Source organism: Strix aluco, chromosome 3 (genome assembly GCF_031877795.1).
Source record: "Strix aluco isolate bStrAlu1 chromosome 3, bStrAlu1.hap1, whole genome shotgun sequence".
Lineage (NCBI taxonomy): Eukaryota > Metazoa > Chordata > Aves > Strigiformes > Strigidae > Strix > Strix aluco.
This window is the reverse complement of record NC_133933.1, coordinates 69,434,567-69,461,811: the sequence shown is the minus strand read 5'-3', so window position 1 is coordinate 69,461,811 and position 27,245 is coordinate 69,434,567. Positions and strand designations below refer to the sequence as shown.

Sequence of the window (27,245 nt, the reverse complement as noted above, 5' to 3'; positions counted from 1 at the left end):
GGGAAGGAAAACAGGAGGGTGTAATCTGGTGGCAGGAAAAATCCAGGTGAGACTCAAAAGAAAGTAAACTGGGGCTGTAAATGTGCATGTGTGTATGTTCTAGGAAATATCTAATGCAAAACACAAGGAAATTTTGGGAGTTACATTTTAGGGAGTAAATGGAGGTATGGCAAGTTAAGTGGCACTTCAGACTAAGAGAGGAGGTATTCACAGGCCAACATAGGGTGGTGGGTGGGAATATGTGGGTGCACTGGCTGGTAGCTCTGGCTCCTTTCAAATGTTCTGCAAGTGCCAACAGAGTTATACATTGCTTAATCTCAGATCACTAATGATTACATTTATGCAGGGTGGAGGTAGCATGAGGTATAAATGCTTGCTGGTCAGAATTTAAAACAAGGGTCCATAATATGTTTATGTTATTGGGCATGCTCCCAGGTTATGGTTTGTTGGGGTGCCTTGTTGATAAACAAATCCAGGTTGTTTGGGTTCTTTAATTTATGTGTTTACATACTATTATGTATTTTCTTTTCTTTTAAATGTAACACTAGCTTTGATTGATAATATTATGATTATTGCATATATGAGATATCCCTGGAACTTGTTTTGTTCTAAATTGTGCAAATTTGCATAACACCAAAGTGAATCTTTTCTGAGAATGGAGATTGTAATATAATTGTGTGGCTTTATCATTAAGGTTACCGTAATCATTCTTACGGAGAACTCTTAGGAAATAGAATTTTCCTATTGAAGATCTCAATATTTGATGAGAGTGATTCACCCTATGAGAGAAGGCATAGACATAGCAAATAATTAAGGTAATGTCTGTCATTTAGCACTTTGTAGGGAGCTGCTTGTTATAAACCACTTTGTGTATTTTATTTAATCCTAAAGGAATTTAATGGACCTGAGAGAGAGGACTTCATGCTGATAATTGCATAATAACCTTTTTCTGCCAGACACTTAATGACTAAGAGGTTATCATTAAATGTGTATTAAGCAGTTTTGTTCGACATTCCGTAATAGTCTTTCTAATATGTTCTCCCAAGGGTTATCTTTTGTTGTTTACTTAAACAGCTGCCTGTATGAAACATTTTAGCTTTTTAATTGGTTTGTTTTCACAACTATTTTTTCTTGCAGGAGTTGAAGGATTATTACTTAAGTGTGTTCCTGTTTCTGTTGGTGTATTTTAGATAGCTTCCCAAAATAATACTGGAGGTGTTGAAACATTTTACATGAAATTAGGCTTTACAGAAGTCAATGGGAACTGTTTGTTTATTGCAGATTTGCCTTAGAAGTGAGGACCACAGACTGACATGTTATTTTTTTCTCTTCTTTTTAATTTAGACTACTGAGCTGTAAATTGAAAGGAAGAGAATTTCTACTTGTGGGGGAAAAGAAGGGTGAATAACCTCCATGGAAGACTCTCAGGATCTAAGTGAACAGTCAGTAAGTACAAATGTTGCTGAACTGAATGGAATAAATTGGACTCTATTCAAGTTGCGTTTGAAGGGATTTTACTGCAGATTTGAGAATTATAGTAAGATCTGGGAAAAGTTTCTGAGCTTCTAGATCCAAACCTTTTCTTAGTTCATACATGAAATAAGTGGTTTTAATCTTTTTTACCTGTTGAAAGGTAAAAGATCATAGTTATATAGGATTTTGCAGAACTAGAATCATTGGAGGGCTGATGGATATAATTAAGGTACATTGGAAGGATAAAATATTAAAAAGTTGCACAGTGGTATGCCTTGTTCAAATAATTGTATCAAACTGTATATCCATAGTTGTCTGTCAATTTTGCCAAAGCAGGAGTTACCAAAAATGCAAACAAGCAATTTCAGACTGTGGCAGATGACATACATGAATTGTTTCAGGACTGTCTTGGATTTCAAGGGGATTGTAAAAATTGGCAGTGTATCTCTCTGTTCCATGTCAGAGAGAGATTCCCCTTGTCATTGATGAAATGGCTGGGAAAAATGGGGTGGACATTTCTTCTTTTTCTGTTCTAATTTTTCCTTTCTTTTAAGGATGTGGTCTCCAGACTTCCTTACCACCAGGCTGCAGTTCTGAGGAGGCAGCATGCTCCTATCAAAGTTAAAGTTGTCTGGGCTTTCCATCCAAAGTATTGACTTTGGTGTTAACATCTTAATTTCTAGTGGTCACATTACTGGCAGATTTTGCAAGTACCATGATCCCCATGAGCCTCAGCTTGGGCTTAGTGTACTAAAGATCAATAAAGGGATTTTGTATTTCTATTTCTAGGTTATCCACATAACAAACTAGTTTTAAAATATTTTTTTATAGCAGAGACTTTTACAGCTTACACAAGTGCAAGGAACTGAGAAGAGTTGCATGTATTTTTAAAATGTCAGTAATTTTCTTTAATAAGGAGTACTTTCCTCCTGACTGGATAGCTCCTATCTGAGACTATCTTGGACTAGAGTTTTATTACTGATTTAAAATGGTACAGAACTGGAAAGTTTTAACAGTGTCTTAAGTCACCATGGTGGCACTACTTGGGACAGCTGCACGTGTTTATGTATTTAAACCGTTCCCAACCAAAACTCTAGAGCATGTAAAAGCTACATGGCTTCATAATTTAATAAAGTTTTATAAAGGTCATAAAAGATTAAGCAGAAGTTCTTGTCTCATAGTTTGTGAAACAATTATTCTGTGCAGCATACATAGCATGGTTATTAATAGGAAGTAGACGAGCCAGTTTAGTGCAGAAATGTGTTTTCATAGTAGTTAAAATGTTTTTGCACCACTGGATGCCTGATAAATGCATACTTTAGTAGCTATTTTACTACCTTATCGTAGTCTAATTTCTGTAGTATTTTTCATCGTTACTACATAGCTTTATGCTAAGATGTGAGAACAGCCTTGCAGAGTATGAATTGAGGTGAAATCTGTGCCATGTTGCATATGGAGATAGGATTTGCTGTCCTTATGCTGTTGTTAGTGTCACAGAAAATTGTGATTCAAGACATGAGTTTATTCGTCTTGGTCTTGCTGAACAGTGGCAGAACTTCAATGTAATGGATGGGAAGAGTCCCCTTTCATCAGTCCCTTCATCCAGGTGTGCACCCAGACTAGGATCTCACCAAGGTGTTGGGCACTGTCCTGGGAAAAGGAATTGTGGTCTGCCTAGAGCAGATACTGAACCTTTATTTCTCCACGTCGAAAGCCTTTTCACTATTATATCATGGTTAAACTCCTCTCACAGCCAAGTTTTAAAAAAGAAAATGTTTCTGGCTTAGTTGTTTAAAAGCCACGGGACAGGACTGTGGGCTAGAGATCCCAGGTAGAAGGGGGTGTTCTCTAGTCGAGGCTTTGGTGGTTTAAGCTTGAGGAAAGTATCAGATGTATATCCTACAGCCCTTCTGCTTGTACTGCCCTGGTGTTTTGTAGTGGTTAATGTGTTTTGTACTGGTTAGCTCTAGGCAGTTTCTGCTCATCATGCAGAATTTTTGGTTCTTGACATGTGCAAGGAGCCTAGGTGCTTCATTCCAGCTTCACGATTCCTCTCTGGGAGCTGGGTGTGTAGGATTTAGACCATGGAAATTCAAGGAGCCTAAGGATCTAGCTGCTGCTGGAAGCATATTAGATTGTGTGAATAAGCATGAATGCAAGACCTGTGCTCAAACTTGTGCTGGCACCTTGTACCGAATATTCTAGTCCTTGGTTACCTGAAAAACTGCCTGTCTTTGCAACCGAGATGGGTTAGAAGGTACTTGCTGTTGGATAGTATGTTTGATGGAATTTAGTTTTCTGAATAGAGAGATTCCTTTACTGAATTAATTTACCTGGGCAGTCTGTTCAGAACTTTTCATCCTTGGGAACAGAGGCCAGGCACATTTACTTGGGTTAGGTTAACAAAGCTAATTTTCAAGTTTTATTTTAAAGAAAAGAAATTATTCTAATTTCTGCAAGTAGGTCATCCTCCTGAAGTATGGACTGTAGTGTAGCTTTTATTGTGACAGTCTTCTTCATAATTCTGATATTCCTACTATTGTTTTAACTCAGGTTTTTGTTGCTTGCTCTGTCTTCTATTCTTTTAAAATACCTTAATAAGAAATGATTGGTTCTATGATTCCTGTCCTTTAACCATATCACAGTCAGGTGAAACTGATAGGATCATAGTTACGAGCAGTTCCACAGCATCCCTGTTGCCGTATAAAGAATAAAGTTCCACTTTTGTCTCAGAGCAGTAACTGCATGACCACATGCTGCTTCAGAAATCTAAGTGCACCCCTGTTCTCTGAGCCTCTAAGGACTTGCATTTGACTGAAATGAGCAGCTGCTGTGTTCTCTAAGATACCAGCTTGATTAGATGCAATATATACACTATTTATTGCATTGTCACTAATTTATTTATTTTCCCTATTTTTATTTGTAGTAAATTCCTTGCTCCTGCTACATTATAAATCCTCATGCACCGACTGACCAGAAGTCGGTCTCCTTGCCTGCTTGTCATACTGTAGAGCCTCTGTGCTGAGAAATCTGTCGTGCTTGCTTCCCTTTGCCTTCTCACTCCTGGTCCCATGCGGTAGAAGTGGGGGAATCTAGTCTTAATCTAGATTGTACAGTGATCAAAAGAGTCAGAATCAGAGCGGAGTTTATTATTCTTCGGTTTTCCTGTATTTACATGCAGCCGCATAGGTAAATAGCTGTATTTTGAAGATCAGCAGGAAAATGATTCAAGTTACTACCTGGCACAGAGGAGAGCTGGGATCCATCGGGTGCATTTGAGATCCAGGGAGTTCCTGCAGCTGGCATGGAGTGGGCTGGGGCTCATCAGTGGTACTGTACCCTCTGCAGGGGCTGGGGGCGGGGGGGTAAGGTGTGTCCTAAAGAGCTCACACCCTCTTTTTCTTTCCCAATTCAGATGCACAATACGCTTGTACATCGTGCATAGGAAGGAAATTTGTTTATGAGTATTCTGAAAGAAATCGAAAAAAATAGTAGCACATGTATTTCACTCAGAAGAAAATAACCAAAAGGTCCTTTTTATATTCTGGTGTGATGTCTGTCACCATGTGCAGGCTGCTACTTATCAAGTAAAAGAATACTTAAAGCCACATAAATTGGTTTTATGCAGACAGATGTAGCTAGGTAAAAATGTAGTCTTACTAACTGTGATTGCCAAGGATTTTATACACACTTAAAAAAAAAAAAAGTAGAAGTTATAATGAAACACATTTATTTTTTAATACTATTATTGCTTTCGTTCAAAATAATATGCTGATTTTCACTAAATTCTGACTAGAAATGCTTTTTCAAAAGACGCATGTTAAAAATTCTTCTATTTAGTTTTGAAATGGGAGAGAGGAAACTTTACAGATCTTGTATTTATGAAGAATCTAGCAATTAGGAGACAAGTCTTTTAAGACTAGTCTTGGAGATGGCTAATAAAATGATAAATGTTTAGTACATAAATAGTCTTCAGTTGTGCCTTGGTATAGCAAACTGACATAGGATTTTGAGAGCCACAGAAGTTTTACACTGTTTATTTTATCTTCTTCTAGACATCATTTGCTGTTCAATCAGTATTAGTAGAAGAAAAATAATTTGGCTTCTAACTTGCTAGTTTAGGATTTCAAAGGGCTTTGTTAGAAACTGGTGTAATTTCATCCCCTGGCCCTTTTATATAACAGTGTGCATATTTAGATTACTTCATTTTAACCTAGAATTAAACAATAGATTGCAGTGCTGTAGGATAGGACACTAGCAGATGTGAGGCTAAACCTGAACGAACAGGTTTTCATTTTTGTGACGTTTGGACAATCATCTCCATTGTGCCCTGGGTAAGTAATTTGTTTTTCATCAGATTATACAGACTATCATATCTGTTACTTGCATTTATGCCCTACTTGCAGCTGGACAATCCCTGGCAACCTTTTCGGACAGTGTTGTTTCCCCGTTTTTGTTTTGTTTTAATGTGTGAAGGTGTCAGATGTGATCCCCTTGCAGATCAGTTTTCAGCTGTAGCTACTTCTGTGTTGCATGAGCCCTACGCCTGCAGCGTTTAGTCTTCCCTGCTCCAGGGTGGGCAGCCTGGGAACTTCAGCTGAAGCTCATTTCAATGAAATGAAAAATAGTTTAAACTCTTTTTACTGAGTTTTAAATGTCAGTCATACTTTAGAAGACTGTTCTATATTGCAACGTAGCATGTTGTCGTTCTTATCTCTGTGATACCAGTTTTTGTAGGACTTGGAATATTACAGGCAATTCATCTTGTCAAATTAGCAATGTTGGTTGATAGAGACCTCTGGAAGTTATCTAATCTAGCTTCTGGTCATGAAATGCTGGCAGTATTCACAAATATTTCACTGTTATGAGAGCAATGAACTATATTAAATATCAGTAAGCAAGGGCCTTCTGAAGAAATTATGCATTTAGCAAGCAAAAAATAGTTGCCTTAATGAAAGATTATTTGCTTTTAACTAAAAGCAATCATTGAAGAAAAATGCCATAACGTGAAGTCAGCTGAAGTAAAAGAAAACCAGTGTGTCTTTTCCAAGATATATTTCAGACCATGTCTGAGAGTCACTTAGGTATTTTATTACCCCCTTTCTGTGGACACAGTAATTGGGAAAGAGAGATGGCTTGCCATAGGTGATCCAAAATTATCACCCACTTTAAATTACACTGCATCAAGAATAAAGTGTAATACCATAATTCCTTGTCTGTAATCTAGTAAGAATTTGAGGTAGAAACATCATTGTTGTTCTCTCCCTACTGCAAGACCTTTACATATGGCTTAACAACCTCTGCAAACACATACTGTTTTTCTAATTACTTTGCCCACTACCACTTCAGCATTCTATCATTTCTATACCATAATCCACCAGTGCTAAATTTGAAGGTGCTCTTTCCAAACTATATTAGTAGTTGTGTATGTGTTTTATTTTTCTCATTTACCAAATGGGACAGACCAAATGAGACAACACTCAGAAGCAGATAATTCATTTTGACATGCAGAATAAGCTGAGCTGATTCGTGTTTCATATGAATTGCATATCATTGCAAAATACAGTTTGACATTGGTCAAAGATAAAATGTTTGCTGTTAACACACATGTAATAGAAATGTGCATTTCTTCCTGAGTTAATTAAAATTATGATTTGAAAGCACTTTTCTTTAAAAGCTAAATAGACAATCTCTTAAAAAAATATTGAACAGAATGTGACAGAATAATGTCCATGGCTTGTAACCTTGCAAGATGGGGTGAGAAGAGGGGTTGGCAAACAAACATTGGCACTGTCATGTCTCCTCTGGTTCAGCTCTCCACCTGTCTCCTGAAAGATGTTACTAAGTCAGTATCAGAGGTTTAAATGGAAAGGCATTATATGGGCTGTGTTTAATAACAAGGGAAACCAATAAAAGAAATATGTTCTGTTGTCACATACTGTCCTTGGAGCACTGACAAGGACTGACACATAGCTACTATATAGTTCGTAATGACTGGTATTCCTGGCTTCAGAGAGGCCCCAGACTGGAATTTTAGGGATAAAACTACTTGGAAAAATTGCTGCTTCCATAAGCTACACAAACTTTCTTCAAACTAGATACCATCTTCTGCACAGAGGGCTCAAGGGTTCCTGGAGTATGAATTCTGTATTAATAGTGATATTATAGTTCTGATGCTATAGGAATATCAGGGGTGACTTCTATTATAACAGATAATACCACTAGAAAAAAAATGGAAAAAACTTGCAGGTACAAAAACTTCTTTTCAAGGCCTGAAAACTGGGCCAACTTAGACCTTCTTTGGAGCTTCAACAAGGCTTATTCACCTAAGAAAAGGTTTGTATATATGCATGTATACATAAGATTTAGAACATATGAGCCAGTCTAATAAAAGTATTGCCTCTCCCTATAAATGGTGCTTCTTTACATTAAATCATCAGAATCTGATAGACACATTTCAAGCTCTGCAGATGGATTTTGCTTGTAAGATATGATACTTGTTCAGGCATTTAAAGTGTTGAATTTATAAATGCTATACTTTTACTTGATTTAGATATTGTATTTTAATTTAGAATTACTCACAAAATTTCCAAGGAGGTCCATATTAGTACTGTCTGTGAATGCAAAATGTAACGATAATCATTTCCTTGGGACAGTGATTGTACCATCAGCTTAGGCTTCTGATTTTGACAGTGTCAGGTGATGTTAACATGTCCAGAAGTACTCCCTTCTTCAGTAAAAAGGGATCAGAGTTCTGTAATGCACACAAAATATTTGACAATATGACAGTGAATCAATCTTCTTTAACCTTTTCATTTTGTAAGGCTAAAAGCTTAGTGCTTTCACGTCTATTAAATGACTATGTCTACATTTTCACATGAAAAGTATGGATTACACTGAACATATATTTGGGTTATTCTCATTTAAATATTGTAAAAAGTCCTGATGCGGCAGTGTGCTGAAGAATGTGTAGGACTTAAGGGATGTGATTAAGCTTAGTGAAATCAATGGGATTTCTCAGGTGCTTTAAGTTAGGCATGTCCTTAAATACTTTTCTGGAAAAGACTTGGAAATACAGTATAAAATAAAAGCAGTAATTTCAGAAATATTTTATTAGCAGATACTTCTGAATGATTTGTGGCTATGGCTAATATTTTTTCAGCATCATATAACAGCCATGGTTTCTTTCTTCTCCTTGTAGTAATTTTTCTCTGAGCTCTACCTCAGTATCTGAGTTGTTGACTTGCAAGTCAACTTGCATTAAAAAAGTGAAGAATGACAGGGAGAAGTTTCACATTTTTAATTAATAAAATGACACTAGATGAAGAATCTAATTTCATATTTTACAAAGTATGTCTGAAACACATTGAGACCCATTAAACCAGAGTCACATCCTTGTCCTCTTTTATATTAGGTTAAATCTCCAGCAGCTTAAAGGAGAAATTAAAGGTGTTGAAATATTGCGGCTACAGTGAATGGAAATAGTTTTGCCATAATGTAAGTATAAGGCAGAACTTGTCCCAGAGGATCCCATTGAAGGACCAATGCAAAACTTGTGTTGCTTATTTTGTTATTTATTAATTAGCAAAATAATTTGTTTTAAGATTGGTTCATCTTCCATGCTTCTGAAAACACTACCTGATGACATGAGAATATTGTTGCTGTAGCATGTTTTGCAATGTGTGAGCACTTGTACTTCAGCAGTGATCATGCTTTAGTCCAAGAGGTCCACCAACCCAAATATTAAGCAGCATTGCAGCTGAGAGACCAGAGTTTTGTGTTGGGAGTGTTACTCTGTTACAAAGGCAACTTCTAGGTGAGAACTAAGTGCATTTCAGGCAAGACCAGAGCTGACTGAACAAGCCTTTCCTTAAATGTGGCAACAAACCTAGTTTATGGTATCTCTTTCTTTGTATATATATATGTTAACCACATTGTGACACTGGTTTCATGATATTTAAAGCAAAACCAGACCAGAATGTTGTTGAACAAAGCCAGTAATAAGCTGAGTGTTTGTCATTTGTCAACTAACAACGGGGCTGAGAAATGCTCTGAAAGGTTCTATAGTCCTGTGGTGTTTAAGAACCTGTACCTGAAATTGAAGGGCTTTTTACAGAAAATTTAGTTAGCTTGGAAAACCTAGGCCACCTATAGTAAAATTTTTCTGGTTCAGTGGAGTCAATAGGTTTTCCCATTTTCCAGATGCATTGATTAAAGCAAAAACAAAAAAGAGAGGGAAATAAAAGTGGGGAAAGAAAAGTGTAGTGGCTTGCACAGGTGCCTTTGAATAAGTCTGAGTCTCAAATGGACTTACTGGTTGACGCAAGTGTGTTCTTTTGCTGACACCAGTAGATAATAGAGCTGTATCTGGGCAATAGGCAGAGAAGACATTTCTTTCTGTGTTTGAGACTGATATAAATTGTAATCTGAAAAGTTTAATGTGCTTTCCTGTAGTGAAAAAAAAAGCTGTATACAGAGATCTGAACAATCTTGTGGTCAGATGTTCTTTATAATATGAATTGTCACTGGTATGCACTGGAAAAAATAAATCTTTACAGTAAATAGAAACATTACAATATTTTTTTAAATTGTTTAACAGGAATAAAAATAGCAGCGTAACAAGGCCCAACATATTAAGGTATTATATATGTATTACTAATGTAATACTTTTAGCATGCTCAGTATGCTATGCAGCTTTCCTGACCAATTTCTGAAAGAATTTATAAGATACTATTGTCCAGTGCCAACTGACATGGGTTTTTTAATGCTAATGGAGAATATGTGGGGGGTTACTTTTCTCATTGTGAAAGCACCTGCTGAAGTTAGAATTTGGTAGCATCAAAAGGAAGAGAATCTGCTGTTAATCTGAGTAATGTGTGCTTAAACCGTTTTTAGGAATTCTTTTTACGGACTCTGAGTAAATAGGATTTGTGCATTTATCAGCCCAGGTAGGATTAAATGTGAGAAAGAACTTGTTCACTAAATGGTGATCCTAATAGTGTCTCTCAAGCAGTTAGAAAAACCTCTACTTGCTCTTTTTTCCACTCATTGAAAGATTCTTACTCTACTGCTAAAATTCTTCCAGTAGCCTGTGCCTTGAGTGCAGCATGTTGCTTCCCAGCAGTTCAGGCATTTGCTTGACTGGAATGTCATTTCCTCTCCTCCTTTTTAGCTTGTTTTGTTTCACATGTGAAGTAAACTTGGTATTAATTTTTGAAACAATGAAATAAAAACAATTCGGCAGTGAAATCTGTGGAGTATTTCTATCCTTTCAGTGGGTTTTACCATAAGAGGGAGCAATGTCTTCTACACTTAACAGTTGGTTTTCTTGTTATCCTGTGTTTTACATCAACCCCTGTTAATTGCATTTATTTAAACAGCCTGGCAGGTATAGGCCTTGAGCAACCCTGACCCCTTATGGCCATCTGAACTTTACTCTCTTACCTGCTGGTTGCCATGGGCCATTCCAGGATGCTTTTAATCTCACTTATTTCAGGGATCAGATTCACTCAGCCTTCAATGCATTGGGCACAGGAGTCTCTGTTCTCAGGGGAATACAGCAGATAAAGTGAATGCTGTGTGCTGTCAGTCAGATCTTATATGCAGGGGTCTAACTGTTCAGGAGCTTGAATCCAACCATAGTTTCCCTTTATATACATTTAATCAGTTTCTTGTACAGAGTCATACATTGAGCTACCTGTTATCTTCTATTTAATATCTATTATCTACTTTTCAAGTGATTAGTAACTCAGACTAAGCTCAAGCACCAGTCATTAGTGCATTCACATGTTCAGTTTATGCTAAATAATCTGAAGACCTGTATCTGTTTATTTCTTTTTCTGTGCATTCTCTTCCACGTAGTTGTAGTGGTTCTTGTAGTGGTGCTAGAGCTTTGATGCACTATGGACATCCAGACATCCTGCTCTTTATCCTGTTATCTAACTACTTGTCTATCATGTTCTCAGATTCATTGTCCAAGTTAAATAGATTTGATAGTGAGTTCTCATGGTTTTTTAGTATTTCATTATAAAAGTAAGGACTAACCTGTAGCCTCTGTAATGTGGCACCTGTATCTAGAAGATTCATAAAAATAAAATTAATTTTATACCCTTTTCACATAGCTTTGAAGGTGCAAGGGGCCTCATATCATCAGTTTATTATTTCAAATAGAATGCATTTATGTGTTTATTAATAAATGTAGTAAATGACAACTTAAACCATACTCTTCAGGGCATCACAACTGAAAATCGTAGGCTTCCAAGGAGTTGATACCATACTGAGTTTTGTGCGTGACTTGCTTTTAAGTCAAGGAATCCAGAGTTTAATTAATTGAAGGAAGTTTTTACATTTTTCTTGCAAGGTGCTAAATTTAAGCTGGAGATAACTGCAAAATGAAATTAGCATTAGAAGAAATAGTTTTTGTAGGACGAAGGACAGTTATGTGATGCATTGTTCGTTGATTGTTCATAAACTGTTCAGTTCCTTCTTGTTAGTGCTAGAGTTCAATAGTACTTAACTTTGACAAAAGCAAACACATACTGATAAGATTTCCCTGAAGAGTCAACATTGGCCTGAACTTTCCATGTTGAAATAATAACTAATTTTAATTTAAACAGGGTAGAATTAGCTAGCATTTTGAGAATCTTATCCTGAACTATTTACTGAAAATCTCTACGTTCATGTAGTTTAAACTGTATTTTAGAATATGCCTATGGTAGCAGATGTATTACAATAATAATGGTACACTTCATCTGTTTTTCTGATGCTGTTGGATGTATTCCGTTTTGGACATTAACCTTATAAAGAGTTTTGTTGAAAGTCCTGGTGTTGAGCTGTGATAAGTAAGACTGAATAATTGCCTAGCAGGACATCCTGCCAAGTATAATCAGGTTTGAAGAAGTGACTTATTTGTCTGCAGTTGATAGGTTTGGAAAGTCTACAGATCTGCTTTATATTTTTATCTAAATGACTGCGTATTGATAAAAGAAGACTTAGAATTATTTAGAATATTGGCATTTTATGCATTCTGTACCATGCAGCTGTAGTTAGCCTGGTGATGTTTCTTTTTTACGTCTACAAAAATTGAATAACTATATAGATCCTGATCCTAACAATTATTTCTGCGTCATGCATCTGTAAAATTCACCAGTTGTTGAAAGCCTTTCAGTAGTGTGTCAAGCAGAGTTACTCTGCAAAGAGTTTATGTGAGCACTTAAAAAAGACAGAAGAAAAAGAAGTATGTTTAGATCATACTAATTGCTACTTTCATCTTCTGTGGTGTATGGAAAATTGTATATTTTATCAGACAAGGAAATCTTGGTGTGGTCTACATGCTAAAATACATAATGATAAAAAGCAGACTATAATGGTCAGCGAGCTTGTACTACATATTCCTTCACAGATAAACGAATTTCTCCTGTTTATGAAGAGCTTACTGTGCATCAAAAAGACCTCTGTAAAATTTTATGTCTAAATGTACTTCCATTTATAACTGAACTTGCAATAATACTCAGTGCTGCGGACATGACCTGATTGTGGATCTGCAAATCATGCTGCAAGATTCACCCAGTTTACCTGGAAGAGTGTGGAGCTAACAAGTAACTGTAATTATCCCAGCGCAGTTCTTTGCTGTCTGTGTTCACCTAACACAGTGTGCACTGAAAAGGAAGGATGCCAGCTGGTTGTAAAAGGGCTGGAGCATGGTTTCTTTAAAATCGCCAGTTACAGAAATCCATCTGGCATGTCATAAGAGCAGGAGCTGACCTCCTAGCTGTCCTCCTCCGATTTCCAGCAGTCTCAAGGGACTCTCTTGAGGCCTTTAGTGAATACAGGGTGCAGTGTCTAACCAGGAATGATGTAGCATTTCGAAACACCTGAAATTTTCAGCTGAGTGCTTTGCAGTGCTCAAAAATTATACTTGCTGCTAGGATAGTTTCAGAAAAAGACAAGAGAAAATATCAATATTCATAATCCAGTCTAATCAAGAGTGTATTTTTAAAAACATTATCCATAATGGGTACACCATAAAACTCAGGAAAAGGAAGGAAGGAAGGAAGGAAGGAAGGAAGGAAGGAAGGAAGGAAGGAAGGAAGGAAGGAAGGAAGGAAGGAAGGAAGGAAGGAAGGAAGGAAGGAAGGAAGGAAGGAAGGGAGGGAGGAAGGAAGGAAGGAAGGAAGGAAGGAAGGAAGGAAGGAAGGAAGGAAGGGAGGGAGGGAGGGAGGAAGGAAAAGAACGAAAGAGAAAGAAAGAAAGAGAAAGAAAGAAAGAGAAAGAAAGAAAGAAAGAGAAAGAAAGAAAGAAAGAGAAAGAAAGAAAGAAAGAAAGAAAGAAAGAAAGAAAGAAAGAAAGAAAGAGAAAGAAAGAGAAAGAAAGAAAGAAAGAAAGAAAGAAAGAAAGAGAAAGAAAGAAAGAAAAGGAAAGAAGGAAAGAAGGAAAGAAGGAAAGAAGGAAGAGAAAGAAAGAAAGAAAGAAAGAAGAGAAAGGAGAGAAAATTACATGGCTGGTAAACCCCACTGGAAATCTCTCCTTTATTATTCTGTGGAAATTGATACTTCCCTTTTTGGAGTTTGAAACTTTATTGCCATTAGTAGTAGCCAGTATCCTTCCAACAGACTTTCTTTGTCTTCTTCCAGTTGAGCCATTCCCTGGTTAGTGAGAAGAAGAAAATACAGTAAAGTTTCTTTTTCTTCATGAGTAGTATTTTAAGCTATTGTTCAAATGAAGAGACTCAGTTTGCGAGTTTTGGCTGTGCATGGTTTTCATGGTTTCCTTTCTGTGTCTATGCAGCGCTAGTTACCTTTTCCCTTGGACTGGAAGGATTTAACTGAAGCCATCACTGCTTAAGCACAGTAATCTCAAAATTCTTTCTAGGCAAGGCTGCCCTGTAACTCTTAGCTAAAATGGAAAACACCAACAAGGTTGTTTATTTTACTGAAATACTATGCCAGTTTTGAATTGCTGTAACTTTTTCTCAGCTTCTCTTTAGTAGCAGGGCTCTAGTAGCAAGTGCATGTTAATTCCTCTAAAGAGAAAGATTGCAGATCAGAAACAATGTCTGAAGTGCAGAAGAATGACACTAGCATTGACAGTTTTATGTGGAGCATTATTCTCAATATACAGGAGTTGTATAAAGTGTTATCCATACCCCCATTTGTGTATGACATTCTATATACTGTACTGTTGAGACACAGTGTTGTTTCTTCATTAATTATATTGAGACATAAAACATGGCAAAGTTATACAGGTGAAAGGTGAACCCTTTTCTCTATTTTTTTTAACATCTAATACTCATACCATCTGTAATACCTAGCTCGGTTCTTTTGAAAGATTTACATTTTCACTGGGGAAATTTTCAATGGAGAGTATACATAGGAATGTATAGGTCATGGGTGATTTTCTTGCAAATTTTTAATGCTGAAAGAGAGCAAAAGATGGAAAATAGCATCCATGGGGGAAAAGAGTAACAAAATGTGTAAATGACGGCTGTGAGGATACTTTGACCAAGTATATACAATAACATAGAAATATGAAATGCAGCATGGCTGCCTGCTGGGGTGAATAATACAGACACGGCTCCTTGGCTCTTGGTTTCACTAAGCTACGGTGTTTAATTTTCAAGTTTTATACTTTTCAGTGCCACTGCTGTAACAAAACATCAAAGTGCCATGACTGAGTACTACTTGAAAAATGAAAGAAATGTTGTCTAGGGGGAGCTCATGGAACATCCTCTGATGTTTGGAGCTAACCTGGTCTGTTCCCAGTATTCACCCATCATTTACTACTGGTTTCTGGAAGGGAATGGGAGAATCAGTCCTTGCTATTCTGCTGCTGCTGCTCGGTGGCAGCTTTTGAGCTTAATATTAACAAAAAATTTATCTCAGACAATCAGACCATTATAAAAGTCTTGAAGATCATTAGAGGCATAGACATTAGATTGTGCAGGGAATATCTCTTGCTGCTTTATTTATTTTTTTTTTTTCTATCCTTCCTGGTAGTTTATAAGACTCTTCTCTCTCAGGGGGCCATAATAGTTTCCTTTGAAATCTGGGTTTGGAAAACGGTCTTTAGCAGATGCCACAGTACAAAGCAGGCAACAAAGGTCTGTGTGTAAATCTGTCTGTAAGAATAAGATTTTTTATGATGGTGATGAAGATGTCTGCAGTAATCTTGTCTCTGTTATGGCTACTGATACAGAGATGAGGCCTTTGTGTTTGGCTACATAAAGAGGTTGCTGTGATGTGAAGACCAAAACCATGTTTCTGCCATTGTCTTACATTTCCTGGTCTACAGTAAGCTCAGTCCAGCTGTGGAAAAGACTAAGCTGTCTTCTTATCTATAAATGTTAGTAATGCAACCTGGTAAGTTTGCATGTGTGACTTTTCTGCTTTCCCAGAAGAAAATGTCTCCATTTAAATTAGAGAAACCCAATGAGTGAATTACCCAAGGCCAAACTGAGATATGCTTGTGAATTTGACATCCATGAGCTTCACTGGAACTTGGCTTCATTCCCAGGGCTTCCCTTTTGACATCACATTGTACATACTGTGAGGTTATAATGCTCTGTAAGTCATAAACTTAATGATGTCAGATTAAAGGGGGGAAATGGAGAAAAGATTCATCTTAGAAATAAAGACAAACTGTAGCTGCCTTCCAGATGGAAAGAAAATGATGGAATAAATCATTCTCTCACTTCTGGAGCTGACAAGACTATTCTGCATTAATAAAGAGTGAATACTAAAAGTGTAATGAAGTGTAATAAAGGTATTGTACAGTGTGTAGTATTTGGCAGTGTTTTCAACTGAAAAGATACATAACTGGGTAGATTACATGTGGGCTTGCAACCATCCTTCTGCTTTTTTGTGCTTGTTGTACTTCTCTTAGTTGTTTGAAGGAAGCTTTTAATTACACATTATTTTAATGGCAGAATGTTCTAGAACACAAGAGATAACTGCTGTGCTTGCTCTACCCAGTACCCACACAAGTGGCATGTAACAAAGGCAACGTGTCCTTTTGGTGCAGAGAAATGTAAATCACCATGGCACAACTAGCATTAAAGGGTTCTGTTGCAGGTGATATAATAAGAAAGCATGGGAGATACTGTGTCTACTCCAGCCAACTGTCTTACTATCCCCATCTACCTTAAGAGAATAGTATAAAGTCATGTACGTAGAATAAAAAATGTAATTTCTTTAGTAATGCATTTAGGCTAGTGGGGATGTTGTGTTTTTCCTTTTTTTTTTTTTCCCTTTTTCTTCATTCAGTACAAGCTCACTTTGCTTGAAATATATCTGAGTAAATCTTTTGGGAGAAGGCAAAAATTTTTCCAGAATCTAGTTTATGATGAATAGCAGTCTAAGGTTCATTAGTAGTCTCATTGTGCGCCTGCATATCCTGGATCCTGTCCCCAGTCAGTACATCTTGAATAACATCCAACATCTGTCTACTACCAAGAGATTTATAGTATAATTCCAGTAGATCATGACATCCATTTTCTGCCTAAAGAATCAAGTCCTTGAATTCTGGCAACATTTATACTCTAAAGACTTACATTTTATTCAAATGTACAGTCCTCTCTTTTTATAATTATAAATAAATTACTAAGTCTTTGTATTGAATATGAGCAAAACAAACATTTATAGTTAGCGGGAAATGCATATTAAGTGTGAAGTATAACATTATGCCAGCAGAGGTCTTCTAGTTGTGGCAACAATGGTCGTCATTATGTTTATAATATGTATATAATACGTATATATTATGAACTATTTTATACTGCCTAATATAGTATTGTACATTTTAAATCATTAAACTTTTAGAATTTAAAACTATCCTACTTATTATGCAACACATACAATTTGAAATGATTGTGTGGCTTTAGAAAGAAATACTATATACAATTTTCTACCATCAGTTAAAGGTCTCCCCCATTCATATGACAGTAGACTCTTTTCAATAGTTGTAGTCATCTTTATTAAAATGTTATTACTGTATATATTGAATAGCAGACTAAGTGCCTAAGACCAGTATTAGTTTTTGGCTTAAGAGTTATTGCTTCCCTGGGACTTTAGTAAATTGCAAACTCTCTGTAAAGGAAAGAAATGATAGATTAAAATTAGGACCACCACAGTTTTACAGCAGATCCTGCCCTTTCTTGGAGTCGTCTGCTCCATTTACAGGTGACTTAACATTGTTTGCTTGTATGCAGAGGAAGAGCTGGTTTGATGATTAAAAACTCCCCATATCATATGAAGAAATACACTTTTCACACTTGCTGTCAGTGTAAATAATTTAATGTATAAAATTTAGTGGAAATAGTTTGAAAAATTTTTTATGAATCAGTTTAAACACCTGTTATATCTCCAGCAAAAAAGTCACTGTTTAAATACTGAAATATGTTAATATTTTAAATATTGAATTTTGATAAGCTAGTAAACTGCTAATTCAGCTGAAAATTCTTGGCGCCCTAAACAACAGTAAACAAAGAAACAAAATACATGGTAACCAAAACAAGCCTACAGACCCTCCACTGTATTATGCAGTGGAATTAACAGATGTATGCACTTTATGTACTGGCATTTTATAGTTCATACTGGAAATGTTTGTTATTGGAGCAAATTTGGCCTAAGGATGAGAGAAAATCTGGCAAACTTTTGGAGATTTGATCAAGCTTGTTTGAGTTGTAATGGTGTGGGTGTGTGTGCCCAGCATATATCTGTAAGTTCCTGCTATGTATGTATATTGGCTATTAAGAGAAACTGATGCAAAGAATGAGTTACAGAGAATCATAAAGAAAAAATAAAATCCAACCCAGCTAATTCTGTAGAGTGATTGTAATTAGTATGGCTATAGGAGGTGATGGGGTTTGAGGGCTGTGGAAAGAAACAGCCCATTTGTGCTGCTTTTGGCTGAGATAATTTTCTTCATAGTAACTAGTATGGGCTATGTTTTGGATTTCTGCTGGAAACAGTGTGGGTAACACAGGGGTGTTTTCGTTATTGCTGAGCAGTGCTTACACAGAGTCAAGGCCTTTTCTGCTCCTCACCCCACCCCACCAGCGAGGAGGCTGGGGGTGCACAAGGAGTTGGGAGGGGACACAGCTGGGACAGCTGACCCCAACTGACCAAAGGGATATTCCATACCCTATGGTGTCAGGCTCAGCATATAAAGCTGGGGAAAGAAGGAAGGGGGGGACGTTCGGAGTGATGGCGTTTGTCTTCCCAAATAACCGTTACGTGTGATGGAGCCCTGCTTTCCTGGGGATGGCTGAGCTCCTGCCTGTCAATGGGAGGTGGTGAATGAACTCCTTGTTTTGCTTTGCTTGTGTGTGTGGCTTTTGCTTTCCCTATTAAACGGTCTTTATCTGAATCCACGAGTTTTGTCACTTTTATCCTCCGATTCTCTCCCCCATCCCCCCAGGGGGGAGTGAGCGAGCGGCTGTGTGGTGCTTAGTTGTTGGCTGGGGTTAAAGCATGACACCACAATAGAGTATTTTGTCTTCATACTCAAAAAAGAGGAAATCCTGCATCCTTATTTGGCATACTAAAAGCACACAGTAAAGGAACCACTGTGCGATTGCATGGGTCTGTGATTTGATACACGATGCCTTAGAGATCCGTCAGTGATGAAAAGTAAAGCCTTTGGAAGCTCTAAGTCAGTCTATGGTAGCAATGCATTAATTGGTATGCAGAATTTGCAGCCTTCTGCTATCTCTGTCCCACTTACTTGTTATGTTGCTGCGACTTGAAAAGAACCTTGCTTCCCTCCCTGAAATACCTCTGCAGCCCCATTAGTACACTCAGGTTATATACATCTTTGCATTACATAGGGTTGGACTGACCAGCAGGTTCTCAGTTTACGAATGCTGCCTATTAGAAAACTATTCCATTTGGTTCAATTGCATTATGTTATGTTTTAGTAAGTGTAAGTAGAAAATAGTATCTCATTAGCCTGGCTATTTTAGCTTTCAAGATTATTTCCCAGAACTACATTTAATAACTCTATAATTGAATCATACAAAAACCTCTACATTTTGACAGATCGGCTAATTGCAAAATATGTTAGTAATGTTATAAGAGTTTGTGTAGCTTCTGGTTTGTTAAATCCAAAGTTTAGAGTTGCTGGTATTTCCTAAAGTTTCTGCTGATTGTCAGTGTTAATAAAAAATGCCAAGGAATGAATCTGCAGCTTTTAATTTCATTTCCCTATATTAAAATGATAGCTATCTCACAGTGAGGGAGATTCCAGACCTAGCCTTTATCTCTTTGATCAAAGATCTTATGGGCAGCAGAGTATTTTTAAACTTTGTGGTTCCCAGTGTGATGTTCTGAATGGTTCTGCTATTATATACTTTTATTCAGCGTAGTATTATTTTTAAGTGATAGAAAATCAACATGAACTAGGTGGAAAAAGTAACCTTTTCTAGCAAAACAGTTATTTGAAACCAAATAAGAGGTCTGGTATTCCCGTACATATGCATAATTACCATTCTTAGATGTGGTTTTCTCCAATGCAGACCGCAGGGTTTTCCTGCTGGCTGATAATCACATGCAGATATGACAGCATATCAAAACTCGGCATTTTTCAGACCTTGCCAGAGGCTCTTGATCCATCTGGCTCACGTGTGCCCTCAGTCAGCTTCCTGCTTTGCTCAGAGCAGCCACTGGGCAACTTGCTTGCTGGTGGCCACCTTCCTTTTCAGCTTCAGATTTCTCATAGAAAGCAGCACTGAATGGAAGGGAAAATACAAAATTTTTGCTCTGCAGTGCTACTAGTGAAAAGAAGGAATGACCTTCCTGAAGTCATCTTTCCTGTGCATGATTAACATCTAGAGAGTTCTTTCCTTCCTTGCTTCCTGTTTTTGCTGACTCTAACTAGGTATGTGTCAGTAGCTCCAAACCACTGTGACAAACAGCTCTTTGGCCACCTGCCATTTATCCCCATTATATCGATATGCCCAAAGCTTCTCAGCTGCTGGAAAATAAAATAATGCAAAAAAAACCAGTGGTACTCTGCACCTTTTGCAACACTTTTTGCAGTGGAGTAGGCATGTGAGACACTGAATGGGTCCTGGGATGTGGTTATACTCAGGTGTCCTTTTGGCCATGCTGCATTTTACAGTTGAGTATGCTTAGCTGTTCTATGTTTTAAGCAGTGCATCATATCTTAAAAATACAAAAGTACATAAATGAAAGCTTATGCTATGGAACTACCTTCTCAGTTACTTTTAGTCATGCATTTCATGTCTGTTATACCCATTTCCTATGGTACCATGGACCTGATTCAGAAAAGCATATAAGCATGTCCTTAATTAAGTGCTTTCCTGAATAGGTATGCTTTTCTGAATTGGGGCCCGTAAGAGTAACTGGCATGTGGGCTGTAATCTCCCACCTGGGACATTCTGGGGGTGGATATTAGAAGACAAACTATTTTTTTTCTGCTATTCCTGCTTTGTGGAAGTCTCCTACTGCTTTAGATGATTTTAGGTTTTGATACAGTGCATTCATCTATGAGCTGAAACAGGCTTCATATTTATAGTATTCATCACTTAAAATCCCTTTGTTTTGAATAAACACCGGTTGTAATTGTTAGAAAGTATATTTGCATTTCATGTTAGAAAGCTAGATGCCATGGCAGCTGTTACAGAAATTAAAGAAAGCCTTCTTCTCAATCTGGAAATCACTTGTGTACCCTTTGGTTTTGATATTTAGTGGGGTTTAGTTTTTATTTTTACAACAAAATTAATTTAGTTATTTTGAAGATCATGTGATCGACTGCCCCAAGTGTGTTCTTTGGCACAGACCCAGATTCCTGTTCTCTTTTGGAAGTGTTACAGCTGCAATAAATTTGATTTCACCCTTGATAATTTCTATAATGTGTAGTAATAATGTATTGCTGATTTAGTGTTGTTGCCTTTCTACTAAGGAAAAAAAAGGTTACAAATCACAAAATCAAAAATTTTATTATATTTACCACACCTAAGTAGTTGTATATACATAAAATTCAAATACATTTCAAGATTTGTTTGGTGTCTAGTTTTGGGAGGTTATTCAAATAACATAAACTCTGCAGTTTGCATGTTATTTGTCACTTCTGAGAATTCTAGTAGGTTCCAGTGTTTCCTTTGAGGTCTCTGTTGAGTATTTAATAGGAAAAATGCACAGGAATCAAGAAGCTTGGTCTCTATATTCATGAAACAGAAAATATTCTTTATACTTGGCAATGTAATAAAATATTACAAAATACATATATCAAAAAGTATCTTTGGATTAATGGAAAAAAGTTGGATTTTTATTTTGGTAAAGTCTTTTTTTTTTTTTTTTTAAAGCTGTTCTGTGGTCTTCTGTGGTTATTCTCATTTCATAGTTGCACCATTTCTTCCAAACTGTCTTTTGGTTGCATAGTTAATAGCCTTTTTAACTATTGCATTGCTTGGACAGACACATCTTAACATTGTAGGCTTGTTTTTTCTTTTTTCTTGGAGAATGCTTAATACTTCATAAGCCTTGCTAAAGCGATTCTCTTAGGAGAGAAACTTTGCCTGGGAGCAGAAGGGTTGAATATAAAGAGAGTGACAAAAGCCCACCCCCAGACTCCTGTGTGATAACATGGGATGTTCTCTGTGAAGCGTGATAGCACTTGCTGATTGAACATTACCATCTCTGTGCTTAGTCTTGTTAAAGAACATTTTTGGCAGGTAAGATGGAGTATATCCTTCCCCTGGTTAGCAGCTGTTAATGTATGGGTTCAGACACTGCTTTCCAGCCCTGTGGAAAACAGGTTATTCAAAAGGTTGTCACAATCACCAGTCTGCCTACTATGCCCATGTACCACCCCTAGGTGGTCACTGATCCTTTCTTTGCATATTTAAATTTATCCCTTGCTAGACACCACAGTTTGTAGCTCATGTACGTGGTACCAAAGAAGGGGCTTTGGATTCCTCCCTTTTCATGATATTTCCACCTGCTACCTGTTTTACAGCTGTTCACGAGGAGGTAACTGTAGAGAAGATGCAGATTCCCCGTACAACCTTTAGGGCATGTGATGCTGTGATGAACCTGGAGCCGTAGCATCAGTTTTATAGCCTACATCTTGAGGTGCAAGAATTACTGAATATGAAGATGATGATGAGACATATGAATGAACAGAACCAGGAAAAATAATGATTTTCTGTTGGGAAGAAATTTATAACCAGATGGCAACTCTGCTGCTACTATTTCACCCATTTTTTTATTTCCCTCTTCTGTAAGTAGAAAAAGAAGGCAAAAGGCATAGAAGAAAACTTCCAAGGGCATCTTTCCTCAGCTGCCCATTCAACCCTACAGGTTCTGCGAAACCAGAACTTTCCTTTGCTTCATTAGCTGCAAAGGAAGATCCTTCTTCTCTTTGTTGTTCAGAGCACATTTTAAATAATTTAATAAGCACAAGTGATTAAGGCATTAAGAATTAAAGTAGCTTTAGAATCAGACTGTGGTAATGGAGAAGCATTGCCTAAGTTCCCAGCTGAGCAAAAAATGGGAAAAAGCCCTACCTATTCACCTAACTCCTGTAAAACTGACAAGGTTTTTTTGGAAAGAATCTGACTGGAAAACACATTTTTAGGAAGAAAATTTCCCAGAGAACTATAGTAGCTCTTGAATTGAATTTTCAGGCTTACAGTTCTGTAATTTCACCCTTACAAAGTGGCATATATTTTTGGAAGCGTGTATTTTACCAAAAGATTCTGAAATAAAAATATTTGCCCTTATTTTTCAAGTCTTTGGATTATCAGTGTCACCTTAATGTAACGTACTTCCAACTCCTCATTAACAGTTTTTTAGATCCTTCGTAGAACATTGCTAAATAAGTAACAGAAAGACTGTTGATGAAAATGCTGGTTTTATTATTCAACAGATGCAAGAAAAAATGTATGTTGAAGGAAAAATACTTACGTCAAAATGTAAATGTACTATTGTTTCACTTTGTAACCAGTGGATGCTGGGCTATGTTTTGCCCGTAAGATGAAATGTCAAAACTAGTAAATATCTATTAACTTCTTGGCCTGCTGGTGAATTGGGGTAATTTGTACAATTCTATGAGGATACAATTTGTTCTAAGAGAATTTCACTTATTTGCTGAATTGATAAACTTAGGGAAGTCATTCGAAGCTAGATCAGTAAGAAGCCAGTCTATTTTTCAGTGGTGTTCCCATAACTGTATATAGCTTAAAATAAAATTAGTTCCAGGAAGCCAATCAAAAGTATTTATAATCAATGTCCTTAGTAGACGGAAAGCTCCTAACATAGGTGAAATAAGCTATTTTTTTTTTAAATAGACAAAGCTTTGAGAGCCCAGGGCAAAATTACAGAAGCAAATGCTTGTCCTTCCTGCTCCAGTGTTTTTGCTCTTTCCCTTCCACCTCTTTTGAGTTCATGCGTCTGGCAGTAAACTGGTGGAAAACAGCTGTATATCTCATTTCTGCAAGAGCATTGTTTGATGTCACTGGTGAGCATTGCTCTCTTGCCTCAAAAGGGGATAAGGGCAGGGAATGAGTAACAAAGCAAATTTATTCAGGTGAAGCAACCTGAGGTAGCAAGCATCAGCAACTGTTGTCCTTTTCTGAGTGGTCCAAGAAGCCACTCAGGTGTAGTATCTAAGGTGTGGCATCTAGCCACTAAGATATGGCATCTCTCCCCATTTGGATTTTTCTGTTATTAGTATAAAATGGTTTCTGTGCAAGACACTGCAGTAATTGCAATTATCTATTTGAAGTCAGGGCGGCTGTGGGCTCTCTAGTTCTTCTCCCTGTGTCTTTGCATACTTTCTGCATATGTTCAGTTGCACTCATTTCTTGGTGGAGAAAAGTCTTTTCCATCAGAAAGACACAAGTATAGGTGGAATCAAGAGTGAAGGAGGTATGTGTGGGAGAAATCAACTTCAGCCCTACTCCAGCTTAGTTTAGTAACCACAGCATATTTTCCGATACACAGTTACACTAATGATGTACATCCATTTTGATCCAGAATAATAGTAGAATTTACTAAATTAATTATTGCTTCTCTTTTAAAACACCAGCACACAGAGCTGGAGATGGTGGGCAAAATCCACCATTGATATACACAGGCTAAAATCAATAGGATTAATGCAGTTTCCCCTACCTGTATGGCAGTTATGTTGGAGTGTAAGCATCATTGTGTTTAAAGCTCCATGATAATGCCTCAGAATATCTTCTCAGCTTACTGTAAGGTGATGGTGTTAAATCATCAGAGGGAACACTTTGCAATTCTTCAAGAAAATAGGAAGATGTAGCACTGAGCACCCAACTATACACCACATTTTAACTTCTTTTTCCTAATATGGCTGAGGAAAGCCAGAGGGGTGTAGTCTGGCAAGTACAAAAGAACTTTGCTAAAGGCTTCTTTAGGAAAGAGAGGAACAAATAGCATTTAATCTGCTCACTAATATATTATGTTAAAGGCAACAATAAGATGTAGAAAATCACTTACCTGTGCATTAGATATATACACACCTTTATTTTCAGCTGCTTTGTAACTTTTTTTTTTTTACTGTCTGGGTTTTCTAACAACCTAGCATATCAGTTTCATTTTGCCTTTTTTTTTTTGCCCTTTTGGAATTATATTTTGTCTTGAAAGATTACTTTATGCAAGAACTGGGCATACCTGCACCATGCAGTGGTGCAATGTAGGAATACAAATGGTGTATATGATAGTTAACAGACTGGAAGCATGATGCTGAGCCCAGCCTGGTGAGATGTGTGGAAAGGTAGATAGAGTGGGAAACTGGAGACACTAAGCAGGAGCTTTAACCACCAGGTAAACAGTTGGGGAAATCCCAGAAAATATGTTGTTTCTACAAAGCTACTAATAAAATTGTCAATAAAATTATTGAAACCAGTAGAACAGTTAAGAGGGATGTTTTTCCCCTCTCATTTTTCAGAATAGAGCCATGGAATTCCAGAAAATAAGAACATAGCTGACTTTCTGTCCATTTTTTTGTGGGTAGTTTTTTCAGCAGAGAAATTCTAATTTTGATAAGGAAGTATATATTTATTATACTGCTCAAAAGATGATGGATTACACAGACCACAGCTATCCTGATATAGTTTTTTAAGTGTGGAGGTTTGCTTTTTGGAAATGTTCCCTAATACTATTAAAATAACATAATACTTTTTAGTTTATTATTTGGGGGCTGTAGTCTCCCCAGAAATCACAGATCAAGATAGAAAAGCAACGAAAGAATGTAGCTTCTAGATTATATTCAAATTTTGAATTACAGCCTGACATTGTACATTTTTACCCAAATAGCCCACATTCCTTTGAAAAGGATATAAGCCAGTTAGTTCTTTGACTATAATTTTTCAGATAATCTGCACGTGTTTGGAAACAGAGCAAAGCAGCTATTGAGGGATATGGCTGTTCCTCTTTTCCTCCTGCCCTCTCCCCTGCCTGGTGGAGAGGAAAGACCAGAGGCAGCTAAGACATTAGGGAAGGAGATAAGTTTCTTCATGTAGGTGTGTATAAACAGCACTGCTTCTAAATCACAGAGTTTTGTGATAAACCATGGCCTATATGCATGAAAATATTGTTGAATTATCCCTTAAAGTGTATATATATGCACATACCTAAATTATAGCTATTCTAAACTCATTGCAAAATATATTTTTTGATGATGAGCTATTTAATGACTTCCACAATGTAAGTGAAACCAATGCTTCACAATAATTAAAATGTAGCTCTAGGAAAAGAAGATGTTACAACGTGCAGTGGAACCATGGGACTGACAAATAAACAGTGACTTTCTGTGTTTCGCATTTCAGGTAGTAGTTTGTTGCTGGAAGCCTAGTCATATGGTGTCAAAAGACTGAGGTATTAATTTTGCAGATGGTGAGAGAGGGTTAGAACAGATTTATAGAGCAAAGGTGTTTATTTTTGTAGTCTTTAAAGATAAATTATATATGAATGCTTTAAAAATTCATACAGATATTTGATGAATTAGAACATTATATATATAAAGCAGTTTCCTAAATTGCACATTTATATTGTAATTTACTTTTTTTTTTTAAAAAAAAAGAGAAGCAGTTACATATTTCCTACAGTTTGTATAAGGAACAAAGCAGGATCTGTGATATATCACAGATGCCACAGAATACCACAGATGCACCATTCCATGATGCTTTATGGTGATAAAATAGTTGTCAGTCTTTCAATATAAGACATTTCTGGCTTTGTGCAGAAGCAGACATACAATGTCAAGAAGAATTACAGCTAATAAGCAGGGATTTTGAGGAGTGATATTTTAGATGTTGACGTGTACTACTGCAGTCTCACTCTAGTTACCTGTCTCACTTTTGCACATTGTCCTCAGCACTAACTTTCTAATACTAAAGTGCTATATGACTTCATGGGACATAGGGAGTTAAAACATTTGAGGGGGTGTGTCTGTATGTGTGTTCATCTGTGTTTTTTTTCATTCCTCTGGGACATGGGAATTGAGCACACTTTATGTTAAATTTCTTGCTGCATATTGGACAGACTGAGAACTTAAGTATGTATGTATCTATTGCAGGCCATCCCTTTACTCTTTTATTGGAGAACACCCTCCCAGTCATAAAAAAACAGGCTGGTATTGCCTAGGCACCTAACTGGGCCAGGCAGCTCGTAGTTGAGAAGCCAAGCTACAGAGTGGTGGATCACTGATCTAACTGGTAAATAGCAGGGTAACAATCAAGCCCATTTCATCTGCTCGGCACTTCCCACCAGGTAGATGATTACAGCACACTG

At 37.0% G+C, this 27,245-nt stretch overlaps 1 protein-coding gene across 1 annotated transcript in view; it reads left to right on the top strand.

Moving 5' to 3' along the window:
• The window catches only part of EYA4 (EYA transcriptional coactivator and phosphatase 4), a 156,052-nt gene that overhangs the window by 17,384 nt on the left and 111,423 nt on the right, over window positions 1-27,245 (top strand). The window contains exon 2 of the mRNA XM_074820719.1: window positions 1,345-1,446. Within this exon, the coding sequence (XP_074676820.1) occupies window positions 1,414-1,446 (33 nt within the window). The 5' untranslated portion in view covers window positions 1,345-1,413. The remainder of the gene's footprint in view (window positions 1-1,344; window positions 1,447-27,245) is intronic.